Genomic DNA, 11,017 nt, shown 5'->3' on the forward strand with positions numbered 1-11,017 from the left:
GAGCCTATTTCCCGGGCCGATCAGCCTCATTCTCCCCGACACCTCCAGCAGCTCGCTGATAACGATTAGGCTATTTATTATCTTCACAAAGAACAAAGATTAGCCAGCACCGATGAAAAATTACCCCGGGATGGGCTATAATCAGGGGATCCAAGGATCCCACCAGGATTGGATTTCTCTTTCTCTCTCCTTCAGTCTCACACGCACACATCAATGTAACAGGCACTTGAAAATAATTAAAAGAAAAAAAAATTAAAGCAGCAAGTAAAAACAACAACAACAACGACAATAACAAATAATAATAATAATAATAATAATAATAATAATAATAATAATAATAATAATAATAATAATAATAATTTGTGATTTCGCGTAGATCATTGCATTTATGTGTAACACGTTTAGAATTTTTTATTTTATTTTATTTTACTCTATTTTCTGTAAGTCTGCTCGGCGTTTATTATGAGGGGAAACCACTTCCTTTTTCGCCCTATAATGAAATTCTCAGAGCTGAATCGGGGAGCGACCTCTCTCTTTCTCCTGGGCTCGTGTGAGAAAAAGAGCCGTAAATAAAAGGGTGGATAGAATTAATGTCAAGTCCTAAAATGGAAGTGGATGTTCGCTGCCGATAAGGTTTTTATCGCCAGACCAGATCAAAAGGGCTCACACTCAAAGCATGTGTATTTCCACATTATCATGCTGATGAGCTCTAATACTGCTCACTTGTCCCTCTGGTATTCTCTGCTTTCTTTATGCTATGGATGTCCTCTTAATACTGCTTAAAACGAATTTTATATATATATATATATATATATATATATATATATATATATATATATATATATATATATATATATATATATATATATATATATAATTCGTTTTAGAGAGAGATAGATAGATAGATAGATAGATAGATAGATAGATAGATAGATAGATAGATAGATAGATAGATAGATAGATAGATAGATAGATAGATAGTGCGTTTGCACACAAAAGACAACTTTAATGAGCGTTTGAAAAAAAAAGAATAAATAATGAGGACATTTACACAGTCAAACTTTTTAATCTAATCGAATCTAATCTTTAATCTGCCCTCTTCCCAATCTTTGCTGTTCGATTGGCGGTTGTTGGCCTGTTCTTCGAAATCACAGCAGGGTCAGGAGGATGTACTTGATGTATTATTAATGCTCCCAAAGTGTAAATATCAGTTGCAGTGTCCTTCCTCGAGTTCATCCGCTGGGACTACAGTACAGTCCGATAAATCTCTCCCTCTCTCTGCTGGTCCCTCAGTCTTGGAAAAAGTTCATGTCCTGCTGAATCTGTTTTTTCTTCACTAAGATGCACTGACGTCAGGAGACGGCGTCAAGCAGGCGGCAGCGTTTGCCGGCCGGGGCTGCACGCGCTCCCTCTCCAATTATTGTCTGTCAATCAAGCAGCGAGGAGGGAGAGAGAGAGAGAGCTTTCAGCTTGCACACAGCAAAACAAACCATTAAACATATTTTAAAAAATAATAATAATAACGTGTAACCACAAATAAAATGACATGCAATACTGACTCCTTCATTTTATAACTGGATACATAAAAAGGTGATTAATAAACATTATCGACGCTGCCAGTATGGCTTCTTCATCGGAACATTAATGTATACATTAAAGAAAATGATCAGCCCACCTTTATTAATTAAACAGCAGCGAGCTCGCTGTATATGGAGCTGTCTCATGTAATAAACCGCCTGCAAAATAAGATGCGGCAACAGACTGACACACTCGAACAAGAAATACTGATTTGTTGAAGCTGATCTCTTAGCCACGGTGGCTGAAATGCATGTAGGCTTGGGGGGAGCTTTATATTTCACACTGATTCTAAATGCACTAAACATTTTAAAAATGTATTTTTGGCGAATTTTAAACAGCGTGGGACCTAAAATTCAATAAAAGTTGCACACGCCTGGCCTCAAGCAGCCAGACAATGTCTGCAGGAATATTACAGAAATGTCTCCGTGATTTTCTGGGCGCAGGCGCTGCCTCTGAGGTTTTGGGGAGGTAGTTTTCAATTGGCTCCAAGCTTTATTGGAGACTCCGCCTATGAGCTTAACAAGCCAGGCCCCGCGCTGTCAGCCACAGTTATACGTGTTGCTTTAAGTCCCAGTGGACAGAGTTTACTCTGACAAACACAATCGTAAACTGTAGAGGACCTGCAGCAGCAAACGCGGACAGACAGCCGTTTTCCAAAGAGGAATCACCCGACCGGATACTGTAGATAAAATATTGTCAAAGGTAAGATATGTTTACCTTATTGTCGCACAGCAGAATATCAGCCCGTTGATGGGTGTAAAGAATGATGTGTTGAATGATGTGTGTTTTGAGGTTTTTTTGGTGTGTTGTTTTTGTTTTTTTCTACCGCTGCATCATTAGTGCACCGGATTCATCCATACGATCTGCATTTAGTGCACCGATGCCTACAAGCCTGCACATTACCTCTGCTTTTTAAATATTAACCTGTGATGTTTACTTGTTGCAGGTTTCCAGTGTCAAACTCGACTGAATGTTCAGGAGAGGAGAGGAGCTGAGTTAGGGAGGGACGAAAGCCAAAGCTCCAGTTCTGTGCTGTGAGTGGACGAGAGTGAAAACCTCGTGAAGGAGAGATATTTCAGGGGTATTCTGTCCCCTTCCTACCTGGATATCGTTTGACTTTGTGAAGGCGCTACAGAGAGTCACAGAGATGGACGTGGCTGCCGATCAGCCCCGTTGGGTGCATCCCCACGCCGTGCTGAACGGACAACACCCAGACTCTCACCATCCCGGCCTGGGGCACAACTACATGGAGCCCACGGCGCAGCTCCTGCCTCCGGATGAGGTGGATGTTTTCTTTAATCACCTGGACTCACAAGGAAACCCATACTACCCCAACCCTGCCAGGGCCAGAGTGTCCTACAGCCAGGCGCACGGTAAGATGGAGTTAACGCAGGCGTGCAACTTCAACGAACACAATAACGAACACAATAAACACAGAAACTCAGGAACAGCTGGCTTATCGGGAGTCTATCAGAAACAGAAGAGAAAACACATTTCTACATGTGCGCTGAGTTGATGTTTGTCACGGCATTAAAAAGGCAGTAGTTAACCTGAAATGTACCTGCAGGTTGTTGTGAAAACGTCTGTTAATTTATTTTCTATTTTATGTTGCCTATAAATAACTCGCAGGCTTATGATTCTTATAAACTGGGGCATTTTACATTGACCCAAATGTTTGTATTTCACAGTCTGGATGGTTTATTCGTTTTTTATTCATTTTATTAGATTAGAAGTTTTTTACAGTGCGGTCCTAACCTGCTTTTACGCACGCATAGTTCAGAGCATACTGTTGTCATTTCTGTTACAAATATATTATGCTACTTTATTAACGTGTTTAACAGGCCTGTGTATCAACAAGTCTTTGCTATTTCTGCCTCTAAACCTGCAGCCGCCACAGTCGGAATCGGCTCCACAATAACAAGTTTGCTTCTGCTTCACAGCTCGTCTGACGGGGACTCAGGTCTGTCGGCCTCATCTCCTTCACAGCCCGGGGATTTCGTGGCTTGACGGAGGGAAACCTGCCCTCTCGGCTCACCACCACAACGCCTGGGCCGTGAGCCCCTTCAGTAAGCCCAGCCTGCACCACCCTGGCTCTGCGTCCCCCGGCGCTCTCTCCGCCGTTTACCCGTGCAGCAGCAGTTCAAACACGGTCTCAGCATCCTCTTTAACGCCGCCGTCCCACTCCGGCACTCATCTGTACACTTTCCCCCCTACGCCACCCAAAGACGTGTCGCCGGATCCAGGGGCTGCATCTCCGTCGTCCACTACCAGAATCGACGAGAAGGAATCTATCAAATACCAAGTGTCTCTGCCAGAGGGCATGAAGATGGAGGGCTCCAGTCCGCTGAGAAGCAGCCTGGCCTCCATGAACGCCCAGACCCCCACCACCCACCACCCCATACCGACGTACGCTCCCTACTCTTTCCCAGCGGCCCACGAGTACGGCAGCAGCCTGTTCCACCCGGGCAGCCTGCTGGGCTCATCCAGTTTCACTACCAAGAACAAAGGCAAGACACGGTCCTGCACCGGTGAGTCCAGCTCACACACATTTAAATACACACATAAAACAAAGTAAATGTGAAAATACAAAGCCAGAACCTGTATGTAAAGTCTGTCTATGGTTTATGTAACGATCTTATTGCAGGACTGCTGTTTAAGCGGTTCAGTTTAATTTTTTTTTACCAGCCTAAACTAAACCTAAAGAATGTTTAACTCTAGGGAAATCACAAACCACCGCGATGTATGCGTTTTTAAAACGATCTGTGGCGCCCTGCTGTTTGGGCTTTTTTACTTAGGAAGCAGAAATCTTGGTTTGCGTAACTCGTTTGGCTTTGGCGATTTTTAACCTCCTTTAAATTCACGCAATTTGTTAATAATAATAAACTGATTTTTCACTCTCGGTAATTATGGCCAGTCAGTAAAAAAATACAAGCCAATTGTTTATTAAACCTAGAGTAGTTTTTAAATGCCACAGTTAGAATCACCACCAACACAATAGCTGCTATTAAATAAAATTAAATAAAAATAATTTTAAATATTTACAGGAGCACCATTTACCAAGAGAATACAACCTTAACTAGACGCCGTTTTAGGACGTTTATTTTCCCAGGTCTTTTACTGTCATCCACATTATAAGAGCATAAATCAGTTTAATATATTAAAAAAAATGTCTGTTTATGAATTACGTCCTAATTCTGCACTGAGTTCCTCCGCAATTTACACTAAACACAGCCAGTCAGTTGTTATGTGCACGCTGTGCTGATTGCCTCATTAATTTTTCACATTTGTGAAACACAAGTAGAAAAACAACTACTAAATACATTTTTTTTATTAGCGTTTTCTCGGAGGGAATGATGTTACAGACCGGAGCATATACACTCCACAGATCTCCAGCACAGAGCCACTTTGATAAATCTCCTTTGTTGAGCGTGACTTTGTAATTGCCTGAGCTGGCCGCGCGAACAGTGAACTGGATCCAGCCCAGAGGTGTGAAAGGATGATCCGCAGGCGCACGGAGCCAAAAACCTCAGTATTTAGGCTAAGAGTCGCTTCTCTGTTACATAAGACATTAATACATTGTCCTGATTGTTATTTGATAACAGATCAGCTTCAAGCCTGATTGTGTTTGACCAACTTGTTACCAGAGACAAAGTCCAGGGAAACCCAAACTATCTTTTTATTAATTATTATTCTTATGACATATGAAATCCTAACTGGCTACAAGTGTATTTCTTTGACAACAACATACTTATATGCCATTTTTTTAAGTACTTGAAAATAATTAAATGTATTTAATGTAGCGTTACAGGTGTTTTATGTCAAGACTTATTTTAGAAGAAAAATAAGACTTGATGTTGAAGCCTTGGAAATTGAGTATGAAGCAGAGATGAACAATAAAGTCAGCTTTTGGCTCCTTTGTGCATCTGATAGTGTAAATTCTGAAAGAGTCACTTCATTGTCTAGTATAACACATTTAGATATTAATTTCTTCTCTAAATAAACCATCACTTGATACAAAAGCAGATTATTTTACCTTTAATGGGCTTAAAATAAGTTGTTTGTCAGTGTGAATTACAACTGCTGGGAGAGCTGCCACATCAACCTTGCCACCTAAATGAAACATGTCCGCGCACACTTGCACACATCAACACCAAGAATAAATACAGCCCGCAGACTAAGCTCTAAATTAGGTGGCAGTTTTTACAAATGTCCATGTGTGTTCTCCTTCAGAGGGCCGTGAGTGTGTAAACTGTGGAGCTACCTCTACACCTCTGTGGAGACGTGACAGCACCGGACACTACCTGTGCAACGCCTGTGGGCTGTACCACAAGATGAATGGCCAGAACAGACCACTGATCAAGCCTAAACGCAGGCTGGTGAGTCCATTGCTCTCTTTATATGGAATTGAATGGCTATGCATGCATGTGTGTGTGTTTGTGTGTATGCATTGTGCAGGGTAGTAAATAAAAGAGTGTAAGGTGAAGGGTGAGGGGAATGAGGTACAATTCCAGGAAAGTTATATTTTCCCAATCAGTTTCCAGGAATTGTGTTTCTCACTCACCTCTTGCTCCTTTAGCTCAGACTGTTCGCAGAGTGGATCTCTCTGAATTGTTTTGTTATCATTATTACAGCTACTTCTGATACTGTCATCGATAGCAGGGCCATCATTACTATCCATCAAAACAACTCGGAGCCTCGCTGACACTGTATGGGTCATAATGCTGCTATATGCTGTGCTGATATTTTGACAATTTGTATGGTGACTGGGATTTAGTAAAGATTATGTGTGTGCGTGTGTGTGCATGTGTGTGTGTGTGTGTGTGTGTGTGTGTGTGTGTGTGTGTGTGTGTGTGTGTGTGTAAGTAAACAAAGCAAAACAAAGCTGTTTGTCAGACAAATTGTTTTAAAGGGACAATAAAGAACTGAATCATCAGCAACATATATTTCCTATTATGAACCGCTTCACAGAGAAGTAGGTCAGCGTTCAGCTCCAACTTTATGTCACACCCATCCCACTGATTACTGTGAATTCATCTAGCAATTGTTTAACACAGTTAACACAAGATAAGTCACAGTTATGGTGAAATCTAATTTTAAGGAAAGAAGCAACAAGAATGCTACTTTCCAGCTTTTTGTATTTTTTTCAGCGTCAGCTTTTGGCTGCAGAGTATTAAAATGAAATAATAATAAATAAATAATTATATCTTTGTACCTGAAATGCATTCGTGGAACCACCTGCAGCTGCTCAGCTGCTGTGTTTACAGTTTGTCAGCTGCAGTAGGAGGCAGCTGTGTAGCTGTGTGGGCCACCACACTTTACACCAGGATTTGTGGAGAGCGCTTTAAAAAGCTCGGACCAAAGGCACAGCGGATCAATACATTAGGAGCCCCCGAGGGAACTGATAGTTAAACATGTCAAAGTGTAATTTATTCTAATGAGAATAGCGTTCTGTAGAAGTAATATTTAAATCCCACTGGCTACGGGAGGGACGACGAAATACAAGCATCGCAAAACACCTTGGCACCGAAGGAAAGATGGTAAAGAAGATGAGGAAAGGCTAATAATTAAGACCAAGCACAAAACAAGAGAAGGTCTTGTCTTAATAATCTTGTAAATATAAACGTGAATCGGCCAGAGAAAAACCTGCATTGATCAGACGGGCTGACGCGCGCTGAAGGCTGTCACTTCCCGAATTAAATCCTTTCAGCAGAGATGGATAATAGCAAAGGATTCATTCTCTGCTTTATCTAAAAAATAATAATATTTAAAAAAAAATCCCGAAGCCATTAAGTGCAGAATAAATGCATATACGATCATATATCACGCATGCTTTCCGTATACGTCGGCCCGGGCTCGCAGAGCTCCGAATGCGTCTTGTATTCAGAAGCCTTCCAGTTGTTTCCTATCCGGATATCTGACCGGTCCAGATAAAGCGGCGGGCCAGTGCCAGCTTCCTCCTGCGGCCTCCTAACTAGCTAGCAAGCTTAGACCTCACTTTCTAGTGGTCAGGTTTTCCGTCCACAACACAGAAAGGAAAGCAAATACATTTCATTAAAAAAAAATTAAACAAAAGGAGAAGGGGCAAAGCTTAACTGTTGATGTGTGCCACAGTGCACCCCGGGTACGCTTACTTTCACTCTGTTCACAGAAAAAAAAAGAAAAAGAAAAAAGCTGGAAAAATGCTTGAACGACGTGTCGACGTCACACTTAATTTTTAGTGAAGTACCAATAACTGGAACATTTAGAGTCATGATGGTGTTCAGTGAAAAAAGGATTCACCTAAAAGCATGACGCAATCAGGTGTGACGTATGACCCCAGATTCATTTGGCTTTTTAATTAATTTATTTATCTTTTTAAAAACGGGGCATAAACATAATTTGAAGTCACTGATGTTACCACAATACTCTATCAAAATCTATTTCCCACATGACATCATAATAATACATTTTATATCAACTGTGAATACACTGAGGAGCTAGCTAACATCAGTTAAACAGAGCTGCCACTATTAGTCACCAAAACATTTGTTTTCTTATAATAACAATTAGTGATCAATCATAATTTTATTAGTAAAGGTCACAAAGAGCCACTGATTTTAAGCCCGGTCACTGCCAGCTTGTGTTTTTCTTATTCTTCCATGTTAGCGAATGTCATCATTAAATGTCACTGGACTGAAAACAAAGCATTTGAAAATGTCACACATGCTCATGGGAACACAACATGAGCATTCTCCACAATTTGATTATTATTATTTTTTCTTATGGTCCAATAAAAACAAATTTTGTGAGTCAACAGTTGCGACCTTAATGTCACAAAACAGTATACATCACTGGATTAGAAAGTTAAGTCTATTCTAGATTTCTGCATACATGCCTTATTTTCCTGTGCTCTAATCAGAGCTTGATATTTATTCTTCCAGTCTGCAGCCAGACGAGCAGGCACCTGTTGTGCTAACTGTCAGACGACCACCACCACACTCTGGAGGCGTAATGCGAATGGGGACCCGGTGTGCAACGCCTGCGGCCTCTACTATAAACTGCACAATGTAAGTTTTTATCCTCGATCCCCAGTTTGGGGTCCAGTAGACGGGAAGTGAGCGGGCAGTTTACCCTGATTGCTGAGTGATAGGAGAGGCAGAAAAGAGAGGGAGAGGACAGAGAGGAAAGGGGGAGAGAGAGAGACAAAGGGTTGTTTTACTCTCAGACACTGTTGCATTCGTTGGTGTTTTCTTTCTTTGTGCTTTATTGTTTCCATGGTAGGCGTAATCCCCTTGAGAGTCACAATGGTGGGACTGTTATATAGTGGGACTGCCACCAGCCCAGCCTCCATATGAATAGCATTAAAGCTCAAGGTATAAAAAAAGGACTCTGTGGTTGTGGATGTGCATATTTCTCTTTTAAAAACTGACAGTGTTTATAACTTGTAGTTAGTGAATTGCACTGAGTGGTGCTGCTACTTGATGCCATGCATGTGCATTACAGTTTATTGTAGTTAATCCACCATGCATGATTCATGATGCTGTTGCTGTGACCAGTCCCTGGAGTGCATTGTGTATTAATTAGCAGCTGAAAACTGTCCTCAACAGCTGGACAATTTAGTCCTCTTTGATTTGACATATATTGATTTATATTTTGATGAAAAATTATAGTCCAGTAAATACAAAACTAGCTTTACAAGGTTTACACTGCAGTGGGAACCAACGGCTACAGACAGGACAAGCAAGAAGGAATGGATTAATGCATAATTGATTTTTGACTTTTGAAATATATTTTGCTATTTTCACAAACATTTAATACTTCTAGGTGTGAGCTCCAGCACCTAACTTTAACCTCATTATTCACCTCTTCACCAAACTTTCTCTGTGCAGGTGAACCGGCCTCTGACCATGAAGAAGGAAGGAATACAGACACGCAACCGCAAAATGTCCAACAAGTCCAAAAAGAGCAAGCGGCCCAGCGACAGCTACGAGGAGTTTTCAAAAAGCTTGCACGACAAGAGCGCTCACTTCAGCGCCGCCTCTTTCGGTCACATGACCATGGGCCACTTGCCACCTTTTAGCCACACTGGACACATGCTGCCTACGCCCACCCCGATACACCCGTCATTCAGCCACCCACACCACTCCAACATGGTAACGGCGATGGGGTGAGAGGGGGAGGTGGTGTAGAGTTGCCTACAAGAATCTGAGATGGTTACATGAAGTGGGATGAGGGTCTAAACTAGAGGACTGTGTGTACAGTGTTACAGGCACCCGGTTTGTGTGTCTTCATCTCGACTGATGATGCCAGTGGTGGGTCGGAGAAAAGATGTGCGATGAGGGTCAAGGACCTTTTACTGCTTATCTATAGGTACCAATTTTGATGGAAAACGAATCTGCTTCCTCTCAGTCAGGCACAGACATGTAAACACAAAAATGTCATTGCACCTCAAACCTGTGCTCCCGCTGACGGCCTGAGTGCAGTTTAACGTGTGCGGAACAGGTTCGTAGTTACTGTGAATATTGTAAATATGTGCGACTAAAAGGGGGGTGCCCCAGAAAGAGAGATCCCCTTCGCAACTTTAAAAGAATATATGCTGGATTTTTTTCTCATGGACGATTTTATGGGAATTTTCACAAAAGAAACAAGCAAACAGAAAAAGTTTATGAATTCTAATTTGACACTGTTTATTATAATTATTGTTATTATAAGTAATATTGTTATTCAGATAATTTATTTTCTTTCTTTCTTTTGGACTATATTACCTGAATCATAATACGGATACTGTTATCCCAGTTATAAATATATTTTTAGCTGAAGCGCTTTGTCTGAGCAGGTCAACATTTATACTCTTAAGAAATAAAAAAATCATGGTCATTATCTGTTTTTTTTCTTTGTCAGTCAATATCAAACATAAAAGTCTCTGAGAGGGCAATACATACGAAAAATTCACATAAATAAGCTTTCGCCTCATGAAAGTTCCATCAGTCCAAATCACAGGTACAGACATGTGTACATCAGGTGATCTGCATCCTTTCTGTGTTCTTGTTCCTCAGTGGAGCATGAGATTTTACCTTCATAAGGTCCTCCAACACTGATGTTGATGTTTCAGTGTTTAGAATAACCTGTATCATATTCATCTTACACCACCCAGAGTAAGACAGCACAAAATCGGGTGGTCGTTGCATACTGTTAGCGATTAAAAAAAAATATATATATATATATATATATAAAACTAGGAGTTGTGACTAAAGACACTTATTTCCGTCATGATATTAATTTATAAACTTATTCTTAAATAAAAAATAAATCCACAAATCCTTTTATACCAAAGAAGTTGTTTCATCCCATTCGTCTTTGCTGGAAGGTGTGTTTTATTGTCTTTATTGTTTATGTTTCTTCTCAGTGTGCTCATATGTCACAAATACAATACTCAATTAGATTTAAAGATATCCTTGTA

At 40.9% G+C, this 11,017-nt stretch overlaps 1 protein-coding gene across 1 annotated transcript; it reads left to right on the forward strand.

Moving 5' to 3' along the window:
• The first annotated feature begins 2,144 nt into the window (after positions 1 to 2,144).
• On the forward strand, positions 2,145 to 10,760 carry gata2b (GATA binding protein 2b). The gene is made up of 6 exons (XM_026168013.1): positions 2,145 to 2,280; positions 2,525 to 2,951; positions 3,519 to 4,106; positions 5,809 to 5,954; positions 8,499 to 8,624; positions 9,447 to 10,760. Exons 2-6 carry the CDS (start codon positions 2,726 to 2,728, stop codon positions 9,726 to 9,728), a joined length of 1,368 nt encoding a protein of 455 aa, XP_026023798.1. The 5' UTR covers positions 2,145 to 2,280; positions 2,525 to 2,725; the 3' UTR covers positions 9,729 to 10,760.
• Positions 10,761 to 11,017: the final 257 nt, after the last annotated feature.

Source organism: Astatotilapia calliptera, chromosome 5 (genome assembly GCF_900246225.1).
Source record: "Astatotilapia calliptera chromosome 5, fAstCal1.2, whole genome shotgun sequence".
In the NCBI taxonomy this organism is placed as follows: Eukaryota; Metazoa; Chordata; class Actinopteri; order Cichliformes; family Cichlidae; genus Astatotilapia; species Astatotilapia calliptera.

Bases quoted from the DNA above. Each gene is read 5' to 3' on its own strand.
- gata2b (XM_026168013.1), top strand. From the start codon at position 2,726: ATGGACGTGGCTGCCGATCAGCCCCGTTGGGTGCATCCCCACGCCGTG. The intron at 2,952-3,518 runs GTAAGATGGAGT...TCTGCTTCACAG, and splicing joins GTCCTACAGCCAGGCGCACG to CTCGTCTGACGGGGACTCAG. The intron at 4,107-5,808 runs GTGAGTCCAGCT...GTTCTCCTTCAG, and splicing joins CAAGACACGGTCCTGCACCG to AGGGCCGTGAGTGTGTAAAC.